The 26,126-nt window shown below is 27.7% G+C and overlaps 2 protein-coding genes across 3 annotated transcripts; both read left to right on the forward strand.

Annotated features, from left to right (window-relative positions):
* Positions 1-871: 871 nt before the first annotated feature.
* Positions 872-1,237, forward strand: LOC137808833 (CLAVATA3/ESR (CLE)-related protein 27-like). Its single transcript, XM_068610113.1, has one exon. It carries the CDS (start codon positions 872-874, stop codon positions 1,235-1,237), a length of 366 nt encoding a protein of 121 aa, XP_068466214.1.
* An 18,103-nt stretch (positions 1,238-19,340) lies between these two features.
* Positions 19,341-20,760, forward strand: LOC137805761 (LOB domain-containing protein 41-like). Of its 2 annotated transcripts, none has more exons than XM_068605686.1 (2): positions 19,341-19,612; positions 20,214-20,760. In XM_068605686.1, exons 1-2 carry the CDS (start codon positions 19,381-19,383, stop codon positions 20,681-20,683), a joined length of 702 nt encoding a protein of 233 aa, XP_068461787.1. In that variant the 5' UTR covers positions 19,341-19,380; the 3' UTR covers positions 20,684-20,760. The 2 variants fall into 2 exon arrangements, with proteins under 2 accessions (XP_068461787.1, XP_068461786.1); XM_068605685.1 differs by having other exon boundaries at positions 19,350-19,633.
* The last annotated feature ends 5,366 nt before the right edge of the window (positions 20,761-26,126 follow it).

Here is a 26,126-nt window from a genome sequence, read left to right on the forward strand (position 1 = left end):
TTGTATTTCAAATTCTAGAGTTCCAAATGTATTTTCTAACCCAAAAAATACACTTCAAGCATTAGAATTTGAAATTAAATTTTAAATTTTGAATTATAAACTTCGAATTGTATTTTTAAATCCAGAAAATACGTTTTGAAATCTAGAATTTGGAATACAAAATTGTAAAAGTTTAACTAATATCAAATACGAAGAAAGGGTAAAATTGTTATTTCATGTCTTCAGTGCAAAAAGAAAACATTAAGGTGGGAGAAGAAATTACCATGAATGCATATAAATAACTATTACAAGTATTTTATTCACTCGTTAACTACGAATATCATGATATTTATACTCACCTATATAAGTTATCTATTAACGTTTAATATATATATATATATATATATATATAATTTACATTCTATATAAAGTTCTAAAATCATTTTTTTAATATTTAATTTCAATTTAACAATAATATCTCAGTAAGACTAATAAACTAGTTTGACAAATACAAAATAAGTATTGTAAATAAACTTATTTTAATATACATTTATATACGAATATCAGCTAGAGTCATAATATATTTACCACTCAACAGATTTTTTTTTTTAAATTATAAAATGATGATATTTAAGTATATGTAAAGTAATATTTTAAAGTAAGTACTGTAGAAACATATCTATCTTCTCAAACATAACCGTACCCAATGGTTACTAGCCATGCTCATTTCTACCCGAAACTCCGTGATCCCCACTCAAACAACACTTGTTAACATAGTCAAACTCCACTTTCCCCTTGTGTTCTATTCTACTTTTCAACGCCCTTCACTATAGCAACCACTTTTTCCCTGTGCCAGCAACTTCAACAAGCTTGCGTGAGGAAACTTTTGGGTATGGCTGGATCAAGGAGAATGAAAAGGTTCAAATTTTACGTGGCTTATCCTCCAACCATGTTTTTTTCTGGTGGCAAGACACTCCTTCAGCTCTCTTTTGTGGTGCTTTTGGGTGTCACAGTGGTGCAAATGTGGGTGTGTTGCCACTCATCATGCCAAGTTGGAGCCATTCGTGTGCTCCCATCTAATGCAATGGCCAAAGTGAAATTCAGCCATGGCATTGAGGAGGATGAGAAGGTGAAGGAGGATCTGTTGCAGAAGCACTTCAGTGGAAGCACTTTTGGCCTTATAAGCAATGGAACCCATCACAGATTTCATGAAAACATGAGAAGAGTACCCACTTGCCCAGATCCACTTCACAATTAACGAGTTGTTTCTTCTTTATGTAATTCTGTTTCTATGTGTTTTTACTACTTTCTGTTACATAGTTTTTGGTTTAAGACCATTCTGGTTCCTGGGTCTTTGAATTTTTGTTTTGTAATTTTTCTTTTCTGAGATGTAATAAGAAAAGCAGGGATCATGTCTTTTCATTCGTACCTAGATGTAAGAAGATCCAAGCAATTAGTTTTTCTCTTCTTCACGAAAATTCAGAAAATCATATGACCAGTACTATGCTTCCCTTTCTGTCAATGACAAGAGTTTGATGGCACATCAAAAGGGGTAAAAGATGATCCTCCTTTTCAGTGCACACACTCTACATTGCTGTCTAGGTGATGATGAACCTTTTATTCAATTTGTGAACTCTTTTACCTCTCTTGTTTGGTTCTTATTCACGTTTGCATTTAATTCCCTACAAAATTGAGATACTTTATTTATGTACATATTTATATACCACAGAAAATCAAATGATATATTATGGATATAAAAATAAGTATAATTTCTAAAATATGAAGATGATATACGAATCTATATATTATATAATTATAAAATATAAATTGATAATAAAGATTTATGTGCATAATAAAGATATATTTTTATGGCTGGTTCAAAATGATTTGTTTATTATTTTTATAATCATAATAAAAATTTATACAAAAGATATGAGTTTTTAGAAAATTAATATATTTCTTCTTTTTAAAATTGGGTTAAAATCGTGCTAAAATTGTCAGAAATCCAACAAATATTTTTTTGAATTGGACACTTCATCAATACGTGTCCTATAAGTGTCGATGTCCGATACATGTGTTCGACACGGACACGCTGATTAAGAGGAGTATCCGAACCTCTAGATTAATATTAGTTCAACTTCGAGTTATTTGAAATAATATTATTAAAGTTAATTATTATATCTTAGATAGTGTCAATTTTAAAACGAATTTCATCATAATTTTGTCTTTAAAAAAGTTTTATATATTTTTTTTATTTTATTATTTTTTATTTTCATAATGTCTTTCACTTCCTTAGTAAATTAGGATTGTTTGTTTATATTATTAATGTTCTGATTTTAAATCTGTTAAAATAATATCATTTGTTTTGCAATTTATAATTTCATCATGGTTTTATCTTTAATAGACATCTTAGAGAGTTAAGGGAGGAATGTGTATTTAAATTGTTGTCTGTTTTAATTTTCAAAAGATAGAAGACTAATAAACATATCGGAACAACTTCCCATTTAAGGGCTAAGAGAACAAAATTTCGTCTTTGAAACTACTTTTCCATTCCCACAAACGATGTCAATGTTCCGACCTCAAAAACATTGAGACAATATGCTTTGGATAAATGATCACATTCAAAATATTGTCCTATTAAAAACTTAGAGTTTCATCACACTTTTATCTCTAAAAGATGTCTCAAAAAGTTAAGAAAGAAAGATTGGTTTAAGTTGTTACTAATTTCAACTTCTAAACAATGTGAGACTATTGAACCTGGTGAAATAATTAGTGTTGTGATTTAAAAAATTATTATCTTGCATAATGGATTAGTATTAAGAATTAAATTATAAAAGTAATTGTTTATAATTTGAGTAAGGGTGCATAAACCTAATAATGATAGATAAGTAAAATTGTTTTTTTTTATTGGATTGGGTGGGATTGGAAAGGAAAAGAAAGGAGGAGAAAAACAGTAGAACGGGTTGGGTTAGGTTGAAAAGGAGGAGAAAAATAGTAGAATGAGTTGGGTTAGGTTGAAAAGGAGTAATAAAAGAGTAAGAAATAGGTTATTTGAATTGAGAGAAATAGTGAATTTAAGTGAAAATTTTATAAGTAATTTGATTGGTGTGATAAAATAATTTAATGTAAGAAATATTTTTTAGAAATATAAATAAGAATTAGAATAAATTTTAAATTAAAAAAATCATTATAAAATCTTAATAAAATTTTATTTAAAATAACAAATTGAAATATTTACACAAAATATCAAAATTTAAATGATTTTATTCTATTTATCATTTCAATTATTTATTTTACTATAATATAAAAATAAATATTAATAATTAATAAAAAAATTATATACATTATATATATATATATATATATATATATATATATTAAAATACTCCTATTGCTCTTTCATTGATGGCGGTACTTCTTCATTATTTAAAATAAATGTTGAAAAAAATTGCATACACGTAATCAAATATGTTTAAAATATAATCAATTATACATGAACTTTTTTTCTAATCTCTTCAATATTACATAAAAATTATTTTACTTTTTATTTTATTATTTTGTTTTTCAAATTCTTCTTAATCTTTCTAGTTTCGACTTTAATTACCTTAATAACGCAAACAAAGGCAAAAAATAAAATAGAATTAAAGATCATAATAGAATAAAGTGAAGTGAGATGGTAAGAGTCTCACAACATTAAAAATAATGAGTTATTATTTGTTGTGATTTTATAAATCTTGAAAGTCTCCTATGTAAGAAACTATTGTTTTGGACAAGAATTTATCTCCTTAATTCCCAACATCAAATTTGGATTCTCATGGTAATGTGGAATTATTGATGACACAAAATTTTATCCCTTGGCTTTCATCTACTAAATAGGCAATGTTCATTTCCCCATACTCATCAACAGAATAATCCATTTACTTCTCTGCCAATTGCGACAACATGGTCTGAAAGAAAGAAAAAAAATAATTTGAATTCATGTTTTTTTTTTTCTGGCTAAAAAGGTGGAGACAAGGTAACAGATAAGTTAAAATCCACTTTTCCAACCCTTCATTTTACACCAATTGTTTTGTCACTGTAAAAAAAATGCTTGGTTTCAAGAAACACAGTATAGATGGCAACTTGTGTACCTACGAAATAAGTTTGAAAGATCCTTTTCAATTTATTAATTCGAGTAAATAAATAATTTAGCTCTTGGAATCTTATCTTCTCTTATATTAGTCATTGAAAATAAAATAAATTTATATATGCTTCTGGAATTTTCAGTTTCATTTAAATTCTAAATTCGTCCCTCTCATTTCTTAAACATATAATAATAAAAATCATAAACTTATTTATTTATTAAATTTTATCATATCTCCACTTCTATAAAATTTAAGAAAAACAATTTTAAATATAAAAGGTTAAAATTATTCAAAATAATTTAAATTTGAAGTGGATAGCTTTAGCTTCATTGGAAATGTGAAATCCAAATAAATATACACGAAAATAGTTAGTTTGAAGATGATGAACTTGAGGTGAACCTTCGTCCCTGTAAACTTTATCATTACCCTTTTGTCTCCTCCTAACAAAAGTTTTTGTACGCATCACTGAAAAAGCGAGCAAAAAAAAAATGATTTTGTGAATTCTAGTGTTTTGGAGTTGGCCTCAAGTCCACTATTGTTCACCCTTTTGATTAGGGTGGTGAAAAGTTAACACCGTAAATAATAAAAAACATTTACTTAATAATTTAATAAATTAATTTTTAATCATATTTAATTTATTTTTAATTTAAAATATTATTATAATAGGTTATGAAGTAAGTGTGGTTTATTTTTTTTGGTGTCAAAAAATTTCCTTTTTCTTAAGAAGACAACTGAGTTCATCGATGCACTTTTTCATAAATTCTTTTTTTTTTCTTATGTGTTGAGACTTTTTTTTAAAGGATTTTTGGAGTATCATTAGTACTCCTATTTATTCTATTTTTGTTGCTGATAAAAAAAAATATATGTTCTATTTTTTTCAAACTTACCTTCTACCAAAATTTCAAACATATTATTATTTCTTAAAATGAATTCAATTTGCATTAAATGTTTTCACTTTTCACATATGTAAAATATTAATTAGAAGGCTATCATTCTAATTTTTTTAGACATTTTTTAAGCAAATTTTCCTCGTGCATTATAGTTAATCAACTTTTTATGCTAGACCTCAAATAAATGAATTTACATTTTGCAAATTTGTAATATTAAATTAAAATTATAAAATGTTAAAGATAGTTGCATCTTTCTCAAAATCTTGAAACATAAAGCTTGTAAGTTTTTTCTTCTTTCTATCTTTACTCAAGCCCAACTCCAACTCCATCTCCGTGATCGTGTGTGTTATAATATTTACTAATAAATACATTTAAATTTTGGACAAGAAGTTAAGTCAAAGTGAATGTATACATATTTTATAAATTGACACAAATTTATAAAATGTCCAAATTTTGACAAGAACATTATTCGTGTTCAAATAACAAACTAGTAAAATGTTTAATATTTGTATTTGTCATGAGATGCTACCTGGCTACCTCTTTCACTAGTGAGAAAAAAATTTGTAATATTTTAAATTACTATCCTTTCAGTCACCAAATCTTTAGCTAGGAGTGACTTTTGTCTAAACAATACACTATTAGAAAATTATTAAATAAAAAATTTTAAAGATACAAAATAATTACTCACTATATTTTCTAAATTAAATACTATTTAACAAACTAAATTTTTTTTGGTACCTAAAGTAGTTTCTAAAATAATATCCAATTAACTAATTGGTATCCAATTAGCTGCCGATTTTAGAATCCAAAGTAGTTGGTAGTTAAAACTTTGGTAACTAATTAGATATCATTTTAGAAACTTTGTAAATTTAGAAACTACTTTAGATACCACTAAATTTTTTAGTCTTTAAAATAATATCCAATTTTGTCAATGTACTGACTAATTATTTTTTATCTTTAAAATTGGTTTCTATTTAATTATTTTCTTGTAGTGATACTTAGTCTTAGCTAAGAGTGGTTGTGTTCCAAAGCAATACTCATTTTTTGTTAGTAGTGACTATTTTCCAAACAATACTTAGTGGGTTACCACTAGTGGTTGAGATCCAAACAATATATGGCTTTTAGTTAGGAGTGGTTGTGTCGAAATAATACTTAAGTTATTCTAGCTAAAAGTGATGAAAGTCCAAATATTTTTTTTTATCTTCATAACATTAGTTTGCTTAGTGGAACTTGACCAGTTGACCGAGAACTAGACATACTCTGTTGTTAATAGACAGATCAGTATAAAAATAATTTGTGTTAAAACTCTTACTCCTTATCTTCAAAGTGCTTGTTTTTAATCTTCATCTAATTTAAGAGAGAGAGAGAGCTCTTTGCGAAAAAAAAATTATTTTTTTTTATAATGTTAATTGAGAGATCATCTGTAAGTATTAATATTACTTCAGAGTCTCAATGAGATGAAGCTTTGTGAAAAGATTCTAAAAAATTTAAAAGACAATTCAACCATTTTTTTGTGTGTGTTTTTGTCATGTTTTCAGAGTATGTCATAATATTTTTTTTAACGTGTGTGTAAAATATTCATTATAGTTTAAAAATATTATTTAAATATAATTTATAATGTATTTTATGATAATATAATTTATTATTTTGTGTTCACATAATACTAAATAATATTATAACTTATAAGACTCTTGTTCCATCTTATCCTATATGTTAACCAACAAATTTACTATTGCTAGTGATACCGAAAACTATTATTTCTAGCCAAAAGTTACTACTTTCTGTAAAAAAAAATTTCGTTTGAGGTGAATTAAAGATACTTATCTTGAAAATGGTGTCCACTCACAACAAGATACAAGAAAATGATTGAATGGTAACTAATTTAGAAACCAAAAGAAATTAGTTTCTATAGTAACTAATTTAGATACCATTTTATAAACTAAAAATTATTGGTTATTAAAATGGTATCTATTATTAATAAAAATTATAAAATAATTAGATACTATATTTTTGGTAGTTAATAATAAAAATAAAAAAAGTTTTTTTATAGAAACCATTTTTTTAGTCTCTTGTTAAAATGTATTTAGAAACCATTTTTTTGTCACTTTTAATCTATTTTAGAAACTAATTTTTGGTCTCTAAAAATAATAAAATTAGAAACTAATTTTATAGTTTCTATTCTTACATTTTTAGTCACTATTATTTGAATTTAGATACTAATTTTGGGATAATTAAATTTTATAAAATTAATTATTAATCATTAATTTATAAAATATTTTAAATTAATATGAATAAATTTCCTAAATTATTAGTTTTAGTATAATATTAAAATAATTGATATCAATTTAAAAATTACATTTAAAATAATATTTTAACCTTTTAATTTTATTTAAACATAGAATTAAATTAATAACAAATTCAAAATATTGTTTAAATTAAAAAATTTATGAATTAATTTAAAATAGATATGTATACTTTTTTTTAAACTAAATAGTGCAGTTTTCAATTTCTAACTTTAACTCTATTTAATATTTTATCTTTTGTACTTATCTCTCACTCAGCACACACGCACCTGCACTCTGCAACGACGATGGAAACAGCTACTCACCCTGCAGCAACGACGACGGAAACGGCTACTCACCCTGGAGCAACGACGACGGAAACGGCAACTCACCTGCAGCAATGACGACGAAAATGGCAACGCACCTGCAGAAACAACGACGGCAACGACAACGCTCCCTGCAGCAACAGCGACGACAACACACTCTGCAACGGCAACGACAACAGCCTCTGCAATGGCGACGACAACGCATTCTACAACAATGCGTTTCTCTGCTCCGAAGGAGGCCAACCTCTTCAACCTTATCATCGTAAGTTTCGATTTGTGATCCATTCTCGCCTTTGCTTATCTTTCCCATCTTAAAACATCTTAAAACCCTAGATTCTGTTATTTGTATTCCCTCGTTTAATTGCTAGTTGAGTGTTGTTTGGCTTCTCTTTTAATCGATCTGATATATTGAAATTTAATTAAAGAGCATCACACAAAGTATAATCCTCATATGTCATTATTCTTCTACCACTGGTCGTCACTTCAAAGTGAGTTCAAACAAACTGTGCTAAAATATGAGTTTCGGTGCTATAGTTGGTACTTAGAATTATGATAATATAGTCCAGAGTATTCAGTTACTGATTGTAGATGATAGACACACATGCAGACAGGGTCACTCACAGATTCTATTGTTCAACACTTTGCATTTGCATAGCCATAGATATTAGGCAGAGAAAGAAAAGAGAAAGGAAGAGGAAAGCACATACACAGTGGAAAGATAAACTCACACTATGGATTTCTTTTTAGTCTACATACTAATATTTTTTACTTATTGATGATTAAATCTTTGTTAAAGAACATGGTTGGTCATTTTTAATGATTGTTTCATCTGTACAAAATTTTGATTCCAAAAGTGTCTTCAAGGAACTTGTGTTCAAATTCAACTTAGCCACTGTCATATATAGTAAACTTTGTTTTAGCAATCAAAAAAATGTTTGAAACTATTGTAGTCAAGAAATATTTTCTAATATGAAATGTTTGTATGATTATGAAAATATATTTTGTTTCAAATAGAAAAGTGGTAAGAAAGAGTATCAAGTTGGTTTTTATTTTTGTTTGAGGGTTCAGTGATACTTAGCACTGCTATGTGTTGCTGTTTTTGGGGTTTCACCCAAAGGGCTGCCTTTTGTCTTTTCAGACCACCTACAAACAGATACTACCTAACAAAAGGGTGAGCATCAACTTCTTTAGAGTGAAGCTAGATTCCAGTTGAATCACACTTGGAAGAGTCTACCTCTGAACCCAGTATAGTTGTTGAGCATCAGCTTCTTTAGAGTGAAGCCAAATTCCAGTTGAATCACACTTGGGAGAGTCTACCTCTGAACCCAGTATAGTTGTTGAAGGGTAGGTATGAGTTGAGTCTTGAAGCTGCCTTTGGGTTTAAAGAGATGTGAATGGATTCTGTGCCTCAATTATTTAATCTGAACTGTGGAGTATTAATTTTGTTGTACAAACAAGCCCAGGGGTGCTAGAAGAGTTTGTTTAATTCATTTTTTTACTCACATTTTCCCTTTTACTTGCTTTTCTACATAGATAACTTAGAATCTAGTACTCACAATAGTTTATCGTGGGTTCCAATCAGATTTGGACAAGTATAACTTCCAAATTCGAAGAACGTGAATTATACTACCGTACCAATAGAATTTTATAAGAATGGTCACTTATATTTTCATTTTAAAGGTTTAATTTGAGTCTGACTGTCTACTGGCTGCTTCAAGACATGTAATTATTTTTTCAGCTGTTAAGGCATCTCATGAAGACGGTTTCTCAGCTGGGCTCTGGAAATAAGCCTGTTGGTACTATAGCTTATATGGCTCGAATGGAACAACTCATTTAATACCACTATGATGTTAAAAAGGTTATAGTGAAATTGGAGATTATGTCTAGTCTAACCAGATCAGTTTCATGATATCCAAATCAAATATGGCTTTATTTAATATTTCTAGTACTAACTATGAGTTGTAATATTATGCTTGTTTTATTCCTTACAGCCGAGGATTGTGGTTGAAGCCTAATGTTGTGTTGGAAGCATTTGAAGCCAGGGCTGCTAGGATATGTGTTACTTGTGCCCAAAATCTTAGCAACTTCTGTAACCCAGAAGAGAGTAAATGATTTAATCATCTTTTAAGTCAGAAGCCTAATGTTTGTATTATTATATTCTTAATATTATCTAAAAACTAATTTATTTGATATAATATAAGAAATCATTTTTTGAGTAACAATGCATCCTTTGTATATGTTTCAAGGTATCATATATATTTGTTTATCATAGCTTAATTTATTTCTAATGATTTATCTATAAAAGAGGAGCTAAAACATATTGGAATCTGAATTCATCTTCTTGCATGACAGTAAATAAAGTGTTTGAGTTACTTTTAAGTAAAATCTATCACATTTGTTGTGACAGATATGTGACAGACAGCTTCGAAAACTTTTACTGGCTAATTTTTCTAGTTTTTATTTTTTTCTTAAACCTAATAAGCAGTTCCAAAGTTAGTTGTCTGTTTATAAATTTGCATGAGAAACATAAAATTAATATTTATATTTACTAAAATAGAAAGATAAAGTACAAATATAGATCAGTGAATATTCCTCTTGAAATAAAATGCATCTAACAAATGGCAAAAAGAATATGGCAAAAAGAATATGTGTGATGTTATTTATGGATTACTAATGTATATATTTCTTTATCTTATAATGTTTAAAAAAATTATGAAAATAAAATAATTTTAACTTGGGTTTATTTGATTATCTTTTGTTTCTATCACAATCTTAGTTCACATTCACAATTTATAAAAAGAATTATAAAATTTGAAAAAAATTACTCACTTCTTACCATATCTCGATTACGAACATAATTGTTTTGAGTTGACAAACTCTATAAATTTATTTTAAAATTAATATACTTAAATTTACAAATAAATATAAAATAGGAAAGAGTAAGTAGGTAAATAAAATAATATTTTATAATAAATTATATTATTTAGAAACCAATATAGTGACCATTTTTTTGTATTTATATATTTGGTCACTAAATAAGTTTCTATATATTTTGGTCACTAAATTGGTTTCAATGAAATTGGTCACTAAATTAGTTTCTATATATTTGGTCACTAAATTAGTTTTTATATATTTGGTCACTAAATTGGTTTTTATTTAATGGTAACTAAATTGGTTTCTAAATTAGAATCTAAATTGGTATCTAAAATTAGCGACCATGATTTTAGCCACTTAAGACTATTAGTTTCTAAATTGGTCTCTAATAAAGTTAATGACTAATTTTATCATTTTAGAAACCAAAAAATTAGTTTCTAAAAGCACTCTTGTAAGCACACTGTTAATTCTTTGTACAACAAATCAATGAATCCTCCGTAAGAAACCCAATAGAATCAAAATCTGGACGAGGGTTCAAACGAACAATTTCTCATCTTTTTCTAACTTAAAAAAATAACAAAATAGCATAACCTTAACATTCATAAAAAAGCTAGCTGCCACAACATAACAATGGTTTACCCTAGAATCTCCCCCCTTAGTTTAGTAAACCTCTTCATAACTTTTTTTTCTTTATAAAATAATAAAATTCAAATTAGTTCACATTTAAACTTATGAAAACATATTTGACTTTTTGGAATATTTATGAAGAAGTTCACCTAAACCAGAACTAACAACAAACATTACAAGAAAATCATTAAATAGATACCAATTTTAGAAAAAAAATAATTAGTTGTTATAGAACTAAATTAGAGATTATTTTAAAGACTAAATAAATGATTAGTTTCTAAACTAGTTTTTATTATTGATAAATAATTTCTAAATTGTTATCTAATTAGCTACCAAGAAACTACCAATTTGGTAGCAAAAATATTGATAGCTAATTATATATCAATTTAAAAACTACATATAAGTAAAAACTAATTTAAAAATCAATAATTTTTTTAATTTTTAAAAAAATTTATAATCTAATCAGAATAACTAATTATTTTTTTATATAAAATTAATTTTTATTTAATAATTTTCTTATAGTAAAATCTAGAGCGGAAGGTTGATTCGTCAAGAATAATCATAGATGTAGTCATCAGGGCTTCCTATTGGCTTGTAGGTTTGATTTACATAACCATTGCGAGAAGAAGTGCGAACGGCATAGGTTGTATAAAGCTCCCAAATGCAGCCTTTCTCGCAATAAGAACCACTTCGAAACCCTAAAAACTGACCAATTTCCCTTTTCCCTTGTCTCAACAAGCAGTTGTATCTTATGGTGGTGAGAAGCTTGAGTTGAACGTCGAACGTGAATGGCTCTGTGCTGGTCGAATCCAAGAACCCTTTCTCAACGTCGTTCTCGCTGGATATGCATTTGATGCGCACAACCTCACCTGGTATTTTCGACGTGATGTTCACTCTTAGTTTCGGATGAAGCAATGCGCCCCACATGGAGTTCGAGGCTTCGGAACAAGACGCTGCGAAAACCAGCATCAGAAACAACACGCTGAACAAGGCTTTTCCACCACCGTAAGGATCAGCCATTGTTAGGGAAGGTGATGGTTTTCCTACTTTCACGTTTCTCACGTTAAACATCGTGTGTTCATACACATTTTCCTTTTATGTCAAATTTAGAAGTTGTTAATGCTATGTTTTGCTGATTAACCGTATGTGGTTCCTTAGTTTTTGTCTATTGCCACACGTTTTAGAGCCATTACAGATACTTTTTGGTTGGTGTTTAGGTAAATACTAATTTTCGATTTGGCTATCAAAAGCCAAGTTTTAGAAACTCTCTCAAATTTTGTTGGTCATACATTTTTAAGTAATTCTTTGGTTGTTTACTTTTACCGTAAAATATTATAAGATTGGAAAAGATTTTTTTTACATCCTACACAGTAAAAAAAACATATACTTTGACAATACATTATAATAATATAATAATATTTAAAATTAAAAAATAAACTAAATATGATTAAAATATTATTTTATTGGTTTGTGAAGTAAATACTGTTTGTGGTGTTAACATATCACCACATACTTGTTTTTAATATAGTATGACAGATTTCATTTTCAAAGAGAAATAAAAAATAATTGAATAATTTTATATTTTAAAATTTACTCATTATAGTATATTTAAACTTATTCTCAATGAAAAAAATTAATAATCACTATTTTTTTAATCCTCATACATTTCAAAAGTAATATAAAAAAATATCTTTTTTCATATTATATCAAATATTGCTTTTACTATTCTTTTTTCATGAAAAAATGAAAAAATATATAATTTATAATGTAATATTAGATACAATTTTATTTATTTATCTTTTTGGTGTAATATGTTTATATTCCACTACAAGAAAATCATTAAATAGAAACTAATGTTAGAGATCAAAATAATTAGTTATTATTTGATTAAATTAAATATCATTTTATAAACTAAAAAAATTATTAGTATCTAAAGTAGTTTTTATTATTAATAAAAATTTATAAAGTGGTTTTTAAATTGGTATCTAACCATTAGCTACCAAGATCTTTATAAGTCATTTAGAGACTAATTTAGAATCTAAAATATTAGTTGCTCAAACTTAAGTAGTCAATTTAGATATAAATTTAGAAACTATTTTATAATTTTTTATTCATAATAAAAACAATTTTAGATAGATATGAATATTCTTTTGGTCTCTAAATTAGTTAATATAGTAACTAATTATTTTGTCTCTAATTTTGATTATTATTTAATAATTTTCTTGTAGTGTTCTCACCAAATATAACTTCAACTATTTTTAGTCTTTTTATAAAAAAATATTTTTTAATTTTAAATTCTTGACTTTTTTAAAGATTTATTTAGTCCTTATTAATAATTATAGTTCAACGCTATAAATGGAAAGCATTAATTACTGTACTAAAAGAAAAAAATATTTATAATTAAGATAATTAGAAAAATTAAGTTATATATTTATCATTCAAATAAAAAATTAATTAAATATATTATTTTTACTTTTTCATTCAATAATTTACTTTTTAACATTAATTTTTCATTAAAATATTATATTGTATTTGAAACTTATATTTATTATACATATTACTATTGTTAGAGATAAAAAATAATTAATCACTATATTAATTAAATTAGATATTATTTTAGAGACTAAAAAATTTATTGATATCTAAATTATTTTCTATTATTAATAAATTTTATAAAATAATTTTTAAATTGATATCTAATTAGCTATCAAGGTGAATTTTGATATTATAATACTAAATTATTGTAAAATATTGTTTTAATACATCATAAATAAGTATTTTATCTTTAAAGAAAAAATGTTTTATATTTTTAAAATTACTAATTATAATATCAAGGTAAATATATTTTATCTTTGTGCAGATATTATGCTATCTTATTTTAATTTCTATAAATTTTTTTCAATTTTAATATTATTGAATTACAAAACAAGTTTTTATAATCTCAATCGTAATTGCAAGTATTTTCTGACACTTTTAGAAACATTAAAAAATTTCTTGTTTTTTAAACTCTTTCTAAATTTAAGCTAAAGTTTTGGTTTTTCACAAACTAACCATGTTCTTAGGAGTATACATAAACATTGAGAGTGAGTTTACAAAGTAAGATGAAGACGGATCAAAGCTTGATTTACCAAATTAGAGCTATTGAATATGCAATGTTAATATAAATATTCAATGAATGATTAAGTCGGAAAAGAATTAGAGTTTAAGATAGACCTAATGTAGTTTTTCTTTTTTAACACTGCGATGGTCAGACGATTGTGTCAAGTCGTATACAACAATTTTAAAATTATTGTCTTTGAAATTATCGTTAAAACAAATCATATATAAATGATTGTCTAAGTCGTTGTTTATAATTATATAAACAACGATTATTATTAAGAATTGTTCTCTAGGATATTCCTTATAGACGATATTTTTATCCAAATCATTGTTCTTATTCTTGATATCTGAAAATAAAAAATTGTCATAAATTGACAACGGTTTTGATTCCAATCCTTGCTTAAGAACTGACAAAATTGATAACTACACAAAAGTGACAACAATAATGACGATTTTTGTCAATAATCGGCATCTATATTATGATATAGACTATGATTTTGGTATAAATATTCGTCTATATATGGCATTTTTTTTAGTTTAGATTGTTATGTCATTTTCTCTTGGTTGTTACTTGTATTAACTAAACCAAACCTCAAGCATATTAAGGAATATGACGGTAAGACATATAAATACTCATAAAATAATAAAATATTAACCACATCAAATGAAATTATAAATTAATTATATAAAATGAAAATTTCTATATAGTAAAATCATATAAACTAAAACTAACAGTATACATAAAATTTAACCAATCAAATATCATCATTTATCCTAGAGTGGTAGAAGTTAATAAAATATGTTGCTCAAGCATTCCTTAATCCATTGATTCATAATCGAGAGGTTCAACATCCATAAAATATTACAACACAAAATAAGTTAAAATTAGTCCATAAACTAGACATTGTTTTATATAAAGAATTAGTTAAACGTGATTACCCAGTCTCAACCTCTTTTAATGTAAACTCATACAATGGTAGTTATACCGTCCTGATTGTTTATTGCACTACAATTCAATATTAATGAAAAGACTTAATAAAGATATTTATTTCACAAATAGGAAATTAATTAATGAAAATTACAAATAACCTTTAGGTACAATCATGTAAGCTTTCAAAACATTGCAATTGGTCAGTCTCTCAAAATGATATATGCACTGTATAACCTAATAAAAAAAAGACACAAGTTAGGAAATTTTTAATATACATATGTAAGTTGATAGTGTAATTATCAATCAACTATTTGCTTGAGATACACGGGTGGCTTCTTGTGCAATGAGCATAACCACACACTATGATCATTCAGGCATATAACAAGTAACTACTAGTGATGTCTGCATTGAAAAAACTATTAATATAAGTACAAGTGATGGAGTACTAATAATTGACGACTTAAAAATTGCACTTACTCATTCATATAAGGTGCAAAATATATTTGTTTTTCCCTGTAACCAGGCAGTTGGTGATGTATGTTTGAATTTCAACTTTCTTATTTTTGCAAAGATTAATTAAATGGGTTCTATAAATTCATAGATCCTATTTTCCCTTATTAATACATACTCCAGACATATTCCTACAAGTATAATTAGTACAATTAGTTAAAGCATAATTAATGATTGAATTATATAAAGTAAAATGATACAATGTTTATTAAACTTACATCATTCTAAATGATCGATATATTAAGTTCCTGGGTTTCACCTACAACCTCTAACACATCATACATGTGCATATATATAATGAGATTGTTAGAAATGCAGACTGAGTTTAAGAGGGGAGGGAGTAAATTGAACTTTCGGAAATTTATAACAATCTGAACAAGAATGAAAATCTTACAAAAGTCAACCGATTAGAATAATGAAATGACATATTAAGAATACTTTTTAACCAATAGAAATCATAAATTTTAATCAGTTTTTTTTATCAAATTACTTCAATTAATCGGTTAAATTTCTGAACACTTAAATCTTATTACAAAAATGTAAAGAGAGATAGCAAAAGAAACTCATAAATATGTTTACACTGATTCACTCTTGCTCAAGAGCTACATCCACTCTAGTTGAGATATCACTATAACAAAGAATCTTTACAATCAAGTCTTGCACGACACTCTTAAACCCTACAAGAATGACGTATACCACAAGCAACACCCTACCACACTAAAGAAATAAGAAACTTTATCCAATGATTCTTAGGTAAATTCCAACTCCAAAATAAGCTCTTTAAAAGATCTAAACATTACACTAGACGGTTTAGAAAAAATATAAGCTACAGGAAGTCATTTTGTAGAAACTCTTTTATTTTTGAGAAAATACAAATCTAATCCAAAAACAATAATTAAGATAAAAAAAACTCCAAGAAAATGCAATTAGTCTAAAGAAATACAACAAAATTAATAGTTATCTCATGCTAGGTTCAATTATACCTGATGTCTTACTCATCCAAAATCACCAACTCCTAATGATGAATCATGAACCCCTAAATACATAAGATGCAAAACAAAATTATATTTCCACAAATGTTATATTTAGTGCAAAAAAAAAATATTTATATCTTTTCTTCTTATAACTCAAGAATTGACATACAAGGAAAAAAATAACAAACAATACAACTACTTATAAAAATACGTTTAAGGTATTTTACAAGATACTTTAAAAACACATTTAAAGTATCTTGTAAAATACCTTAAACCTACGGAATATTATCCAACAACAAATGAAAGAGAAAGAATATCAATAGCGTTCTTTATATTCGAACCATGAATCCTCCAAATATCTCCTTTGACTCACCATTAGTTCAGATTGCCACGATGAAGATATTTGTCCAATATTTGTCAATAATAGTGCAATCTGAAGCACTAAATGAGGGCTTCAATCGCACTTGCTTTACAAAGCTCTCGATTGAGTTTTCTCTTTTGATTTTCAAAATTGGAATTGGGGATTTGTTTTTTCATTTTCAAACAAGGAGTTGGGGATTTCAATATAGATTTTGGAAGATAGAGGATTTAAATTGCAATTTAGGAACGAGAGATTGAGAACACATTTTCTAAATAGAAAAAGAAAGAGAAGTTCAAAATTCCATTGTTTAGATTTCAGATATATTTCAGAACTCTCAAAGGTTTTAAATTTTGATTTCTCACATTCTCACAAATTGAATTTGAGACTCTTATTGCCATTTTGAAAGAAAACCTAAATTGGAGAATGTTTCACTATGAATGTTTCTCTCGAGGAATGCAAGACTTTGTTGCTATCTTGGAAACAAAAAATGTGTTTCACCAATTCTTTTAATTCTTTTTAATTTTTTATTTATTTTAGTTATGGATTAAGTATGTTACCTAGTGTACCATCTTTTTCTTCCACCTAATATTGATATGTTATACGCCCCTTTTCTGTTTTCTCTCTCTTTTTATCAGTAATAACATTACCCATTGAATTTCAATAGATAAAACTAATTTACATAAAAAAATTCATGACTAACTATCCACAGGAAAAATAGATTTTTTTATAATCGTCTAGCATTTATATGTGGCATAGAATTTAGTGAATTTGTGTTAATTTCCTTACAACTTCAAATACATTATCAAAAGTTATGAAATTACTATGAGAATGAAATTAATATATTTATAAATTTTAAATATTAAAAATATTAAGAAAATTTGGAGGTAGCAATTTTAGTACATATCAATTTTAAAGGTAAAAAAGGCTTATTTAACCCATTCTAATTCATCAATATTTTATATTTTATTTATTAAACTTTAAATTGAAAATAAGTTTGAAAATTTTATAATTTATTTAACTATTGCCCAAAATATACAAAACTTTATAATAAATTAGATATCAGAACTTTATAATGAATTAAAATTTCGATCTTCCATATTTAGAGAAATAATAATACATGGGAAAGTAATTATTATAAAATTAAAATTAAGGATGTTACATTTTACACATGTTAGTAATATTCTTATTATTTGAATTAATCTTAATTTCTTGTTAATACTTTTTTCTCGAGTTGATAATCTTCATTTTGTTTCTTAATTGGCATATTGTCATTTGAATCTACACGTTTTTGTCAATTTTCATTTCTTACTAAGAAAAATAAATATTTTCATATTTTTGTTACATATACTTATTCTCCTCCATTTGTTTATCAACCTTTATTTATTTCACTTTATATTGTTTCTAATAAAAAGATGAAACCATGAATTATATATTAATTATAAAAGAAACAAATACCTTTTTCTTCCAAAAAGTAATTTGACCATTTTCTTTAGAATACAAGTTAATAAATCAAATTCATCAATGGAAGTATTTATGAAAATGTAAAGAAATTTATCGTTCATCTTTTAATATAATTGAAAACATTTATTAAATAGCATTGAATACACTTTGACCAATATTGGGTTGGGAAGGCATTTTAGAGAGAATCAAACTTTGACATTCTCATGATCACTTATTATAAACATATATATGTTTTCAAACCATGGACCTACACAGCATATCCTACCTTATAGCAAACATGTCTAAAATATAATTCTTATATTGAAAATACTGTCCAAAATATTTTACTGAAACTTTAATTTTGTACAAAAGGAAAGAGAAAATATATTAACTATTCAGAAAAAAAAAGACCATAGATGATAACATCAAATAACTAATGAACAAGTTATCCAACTAAGCAGGATACTATGTAATCAATGTTGTGTTAGACAATTAATTTCACAAAAAACACTTGTCTTCCTCATAAGGAAAAACAACATCATTGCATATTAATGAAGTCATTCTTGAAAACCATGGGCGTATACATATTCCACCCTCTCCATGGCCCCCACACAGTTTTTCTTATTCATAAGTAAATAAGTAAAAAATAAAAAATAAAAATTGACTTCTTATTTAAGAGAGTTCCAAAATACCTTATGCCTAGTTGTCAACACAAGCTTCGTCAATTTACACACGGTTTTACCTTGTGTGCTTACAAATGACACAATTAAAATGTCTCATGCAGTGATTATTATCTTCATGCAGTGCTGTCATAAAACCTCAGATACTGCCAAAATAACAAGTCCCCACCAGAAATTAGTAAAAGAAAAAAAAAACCATGGGATAATAAAACCACAATACCAGGAAGATTTGATGACCAACGTTGGGTAGTTTCACTTGGTGGCTTGGTTGGTGTTAATATATATGTGTCCTTTGTCTCAGTATTCCACTGCACACAGAAGAACCATGAAGATTAGTTGTAATGGGTGTCGCATTCTTCGCAAAGGTTGTACTGAGGACTGTGTTATTAGGCCATGCCTTGAATGGATAAACTCTTCTGAGGCACAAGCCAATGCCACCCTTTTCCTTTCTAAGTTCTATGGTCGTGCCGGTTTGCTCAACCTCATCAATGCTGCCCCACAACACCATCGCACTGGTGATTTTCCCTCACCATTATGTATATACCTTTAATTAAAATTTGGAATTTCAACATTTTTTTTTCTGATTTAAAATGAACAAATTCAATACCCTCCAAGACTTTCATCATCGTCACCCTTTTGTTGTTTGGTGTTAGTCTTCCTCCCCTTAAACAAATCTTAATTTAATCTATGTTTTCATGATTAAAATTGAAGCAGCAACTCTTTGAAAAATGCTTCCCCTTTTGGCTACCTTTTACTTCTTATTGCAAGAATCATTTTTTATCTCACCCAACGTTTGTTTTGTAATTGATTTGGTTTGATTTTGCTTTTGGTCTTAAAAGTACTTCAGACGGGGCTTTAAACAGTGAAAGAAAGTGACCAAGATCGTGCTTTCAGGACCAAAAACAAAACAAGGGATTATTAACCAGTTAAAAAAGTAGGGAATAGAAATAAATTTTGATGAACATATACATTTTTCCTTTCATTTGTTTCTGAGTAGCACTACAATGACCATGCATGTTCTGTTTTGTACATTGAATAGTAGGATGAGAAAGAATGGTGTTTAATGCAGAAAAATTATTTACATTTTGAAGAAAATGACAGAATTGTAAATTTCAGATGTGTTCAAGTCACTGATGTATGAGGCGTGTGGGAGAATCATGAACCCAACATTTGGATCAGTAGGTTTGTTTTGGAGTGGTGAGTGGGCCCAATGCCAAGCTGCTGTTGATGCTGTGCTAGCTGGGTCCCAGATCAATGTCATGACAACCTCTCATTCACAAGTGATGGTGGCACATGGCAGTGAGCATGCTTCCAAACTCCTTGACATACGTCATGTTGTCAAAGATGCCAACATGGACAAGGTAAAAGGAAAATCTAAGAAACCTAATAGAACTGAGAATGTTATGATGCCAATGTCTCATGTGGGTTTGGTCAACTCAGCTACATTATGGAACCCAATTTTAAGCCATGAGCCAAGAAGGTTAGAGGGTGGTGGTGAGGAAATAGTGAGGGCTATGTTGTTGAGCCAAGACAAGCCAAGTATAAATGGTGGAAACAACATTGATTTGGAGCTCACTCTTGGCTAGAATAGCCTTCTCTTGCTACTTGTTGATGAAGTGATGCTACCAAACCAATAAAAAGTAATAAAAAATAGGATTTGTTTAGTATTTTTGTCTTCTTATTTGTTTTGTTTTGTTTTGATAGAAATGTAGAAATAGGAGCATTGGCCATGGTCAAATGTAAATCTTGGTGGAGGCTTTAATAAAATATTTCTATCACTAAATGGTCTAGGCACATTTTAATGATTTATTTAAGATAGTAAATGCTCTCATTAACTACTCTATTGCTTTATCATGTGCTGTGTTAGGAGTAAACCAGTCATATTTGAAGTTATTTTAAATAGATGTTCACACATACAATAAGATACTTGTTTTGATAATAATTATTTTAAGAATATCATTTAAAATAAATTTGATTCAATTGATAGTATGAAAAATATTTATATACTTTATATAAAAATTAAAAGCTTCATGAAAGAAGTAACTAAAATAAAATGCTACATAAAAAAACAATACAAGAAAATTAATAAATAAAGTTTAGGCAACTAAACATTTGTCACTAATCATTTTAGTAAATATAAAATATATACATATATAAGATATAAAATATCAAAATCCCCTTAATGAGAACAATTTAAACATTAACGGTTTATTCGAGGCGGTGAATTCGAGTTATGTAACGAATTGATATCATTCATTATGTATAAAAGACTCTCATTAATGCACATAAAATTTAATTTTTTCATCAGTATATGTTGTAATTATCTTTTAATGACAATAATTATGATCTTTATTACTCTAACGAGCTATGGATAATTACAAAGTTCATCATTAGTCGTCAAAGGCGGAAAATTCTCCCTCCACCTTCATATTAATTGTGAAAAGTCGGTTTTAACATTTTTAAAAAATTTTAATAATCCTAAATGAAGCATAACCTCACCATTTTAAATAACCTCCACTACATCCCCGCACCCCATACCTCCCTTCCCGCCACAACATTCTTCTCCATTCGCAAAGACATGTTTTAATTTTAATCATAAGATAAATCCACACTTACCAGAAGGCTTGAATCTCTTGTAGTTAGAAGTTTTTCCTCCGACAACATCGAAAAAATTTTATTAAGAAAATAATTATTGTTGTACTTACAATTGTTCAATAAAGTGGATTATTATTACAACCTGAAGCAAATTGTGAACCCTTGGAACATAAAGTTTCTCCTATAATGCGCAAATTATTTATTTATTTTTAGTTTTGTACTCATTTTTGTACCTTGCTGGTTTTTTTTTCTGGGTTTTGTGGCTTTTAGATTGTACAATAAGCGAATGAAAACACAACTACCACTAGTAAAAACACCACAAAATGTACCTCAACTGCCAACATTCACCACCAACCATCACAAGAAAAAACCACCACTTAAAAATGAAGAAGATACCACATTGTCCACCATATTCATAAATGCATTGTTGGAAATAAAAAAATATATGGAGGTGTATGGAGAATTTGCCATCGTCAAAGTATGACCATAGCTCGACCCACTATCATAAAGTCGAATTCTCAAGTTTGGGGGGTTGTGATTCCATCGTCACCATGATAAGAACATTTGACACCCACCGTGAGGTCCAGATAAAATATCCTCAAACCACATATTTCGTATAGTATTTGCCAGTATTCCTACCCCGAGTTCATTGAGATGACATCACTATGGTCAATAACTGCATCCAAGGTATTTTTCGCTTTGAAACTTAGAACTTTGTCAAATTTTTATCTTAAGAGGCATCTCAAATAATTAAGGAAGGAAGATATATTTAAATTGCTCTTGGCCTTGACCCTTAAACAATATGTAATTATTGAGTGTACCAGAATATTAATATATATTTAAAAAACATCCAATGTAAATAATCATGCAAAGATAATTTTAAAATTATTATATACAAAGGTTTAAAGTTTATAAGAAAGCTAATAATAAATAAAATCTAGATGAGCATATATGTGTTTCAATTAATTTTTAAAAAAGTTGAAGACGTCTAATTTTGTTTGTCATTTTCTAGTTTCAACTTCTTATCACTACAAAATGAATAGTTTTTACAGTTCCATTAAGTTGATACCATCAATTCCATTACTTTCATTTGACATTTGCATAGGTGTCATCACGTGACAAATTTAATAATTTTTAATATTTTACGGGATTCACATTTGATTTCAGATTTTTTGTAAATTGGGTCTCTTTAGATTTACTTTTAGTGGCATTTTTTCCCCGTACATCTCGTGGTGTCCAATTTTTGCTTCAGTGTTGATTTTGTTTGCATATCTATTATGTGACTTTCTCAGCATCGATGTGGCCATTGGGTGTTGGTGGGGTTGTGTCTTGGTGGCGGTTGTTCCAGTTCGTATGGATGGGTGTGTGGTGTGTATACTCTCTTCATGCCTCTTCAATTAGGGTCACATTAACTTTTAAGTTGGGCTTTGACTTCCAAGTTAGTCCTAATCAAGCCCAAATTGATCCTACTTATGTGTGTATTTTTTTACACAACAAAAACATAATTCCTATACATATTTCTACTCTATTTTATGTACATCTATACATATTTACAAGGCTAAGAAAATTAAAAAAGAAAGTCAAAATGTTACTCTCCATAAAAGGAGAATCTTCTGAAGCTCTTCTTCCTCCTTCAATCTTCTAGCCATGATCTAGTTAAAGGCATAATATGACTATTCTAAAATGATCCTCCATTACCTCTAAGTCAAGAGAGTAAGGTTGCACTCTACTAAAAATGTTAATTAGATAATAGAGTAAACCTCACAACTTTAGAGAATGATCCTTAACATAAAAAAGATTAAAGTATTAGGATCAAGAAGAACCTCATGGAAATAATTGAGAGTGTTTAGCCAGCTACCCATGAGAGCGAGTTTACCCTTTTATACGTTGAAATTCATTATCCTCCTTAGAGAAAGATGATTTGAACTAGGAGAGAAACCTTAAATATTGTATTATTTGTCAGATGCAATCCTCCCTAGTCATTAGACCTAATCATCAGTAGATCATTGAAACACAAAACTTTCATATCTTAGTCAGGAGTGGCTTAGTGTAAAAAATAATCAGAATTAGTTAGGAGTGGCTTGAGAAAAAAATACTCAAAAGGTTAGCCAAAAGTAGCTACGGGCTCAAAGAATACTCATTTAAGTCAGGAGTAGCTTGTATCAAGAATATTAAATTAAGCCAAGAATGACTTGTGTCAAGAATACTCAAGGGGTTAGCGAGTAATAAGTGCTAAACATTCTTAATTTTCATATCAAATTAGGCATGAAAAATGAACGACTGCATGTAAAATATCATGAAAATAATCCTTTTTTCCTTCAAATCATCTTGAATTAAGAAGAAACAAGAATATGAAGAAATTGATGGAAACTTGCAAAAAGATGAAGAAAATTGCAACAAAACAAAGGAGTAGAAGAAATGACCAATTCGTTTAGCACATACATCCAAGATTTAGTGTATCGGTAACAAAAAACACTAAAGCAAACATTCTCCAAAACATTGAGTGTCAAAGGAATGCGTTGAACAAATCTAAGCCAGAGAAGGATCCAATTTAATGAATTCGGGAGGCTGAGTGAATTCAGCAAGCTCTGAGCGAAAAAAAGGTCTTTAATGAGCAACAAAACCTAAATTCGCTTAGGCTAGGCTTGGAGCTAATCTAGAGAGAAATGATTTCTTTAAGAGAAGGAAAAGTCAAAATCGCTTGGGTTTGGCTTGAAGTTGATTCAAAGTGAAAAGGTTTCTTCGTGTTTAAGAAATTATTTCGTTGATCCAGGCTTGAAGCAAATCCTTTAAATATTAGGAAACCACAAATTTCGTTAAGCTTAGAAAAGGCTTTGAGCCAAGAGGTTTCTTCAAGGTGAAGAAAGCTAATTCGCTCATCAAATTGGCTAGGCACTGAGCAAAAGGAAAATCTAAAGGAACTCCTCGCTAAAGTTTATAAATAGGGAGGTCTTGGTACTTCATTGGAGGTTGAAACACAAGTTTACTAAATAGAGGAGAAAGCATGCTTAATAAATACAAAATTATCAAAATTGAGTGATATAGTCAAGTTGTTATATGTGTCTCACGTGACCATTTTAACTATAAGAGATAATGTTAAAACAATTGTTTTTAAACATTTTAGTTTTATCATATTTGTTATAAATTTCTTTAAGAAATTGTTTTATGTTTCATCAGATAAAACATGTTTGAAAAAGATTAATGAAAATGTATCTCCTTAAGCTCTTATTTTTCAATGAATCATTTTAGGTCAATCCTACATCTGATGTAGCCTATCAAATACAATAATTATAGCTTGATCACTAATCAGAGTATGAGAAGATAACATATACAAATTATCCATAAGAGTTAGCAAAGTGTGTTTGATATAACACACCAAATGAAAGAATTTGAGTCTGATTGTTTTACAAACCAAATCATCGTCTTAGCATCTTTAATAAAGGGATATTTACTAAAAAAAATTAAAGTTTAATAAAATCACAATTCAACCCTCTATTCTTGTGATTTTACTATTCTTCACATTAAAGAAAGAGAAGTGGAGACCAGAAGAATAAATATAAGAAGTATGACAAAAAAGAAATAAAGAAGAAGATTTCATGAAGAGTGACAAGAGGAAGACTCCAAACTTTGGAAAAGAAGATTAAAGGACTTGTACTTTGTGTAGTTTCTTAGTCTTTAGATGAACTTGAGAGAATAAGGAACTCCATATGTTGAACTTGAGAGACATTGGATGAAATTCATGCATCTTGAGTTAGAATTGCCTTTTGAAGCTTCTGACTACCACATGCACTACAAGAAAATTATTAAATAGCAACTAAATTTAAAGACAAAAAATAATTAGTCACTATATTGATTAAATTAGATACTATTATAGAGACTAAAAAATTATTGGTATCTAAAGTGATTTCTATTATTAATAAAAATTTATAAAATGGTTTCTAAATTGACATCTGAATTAACTACTTAGGTTTTAACTACTAATACTTTAAATTTTAAATTAGTCTCTAAAAGACTAATAAAGACTAATTTATAATATAAAGTAGTGAGTAGCTAAAACCTTAGTAGCTAATGGTTAGATACCAATTTAGAAATTACTATATAATTTTTTATTAATAATAGAAACTACTTTAGATACCAATAATTTTTTTTAGTTTATAAAATGGTATCTAATTTAATCAATATAGTAACTAATTATTTTGGTCTCCAAAATTAGTTTCTATTTAATGATTTTCTTGTAGTGGTATCACTTTGAAAGTGCACAAGGGGATAGTTTGACTTTTTCACTTTACCTTTTTAGCTTTCAAAAGTCTTTTTGAGACTTACATGTGATTTCTCCAAGAGTCATCAATGTTTTTCATATAATCATTACATTCCTAGGAGTGAATGAGACAACAAAAATGAGTAAACTTTATTAATTAAGAGTTAACTTCACTA

Source organism: Phaseolus vulgaris, chromosome 3 (genome assembly GCF_000499845.2).
Source record: "Phaseolus vulgaris cultivar G19833 chromosome 3, P. vulgaris v2.0, whole genome shotgun sequence".
Lineage (NCBI taxonomy): Eukaryota > Viridiplantae > Streptophyta > Magnoliopsida > Fabales > Fabaceae > Phaseolus > Phaseolus vulgaris.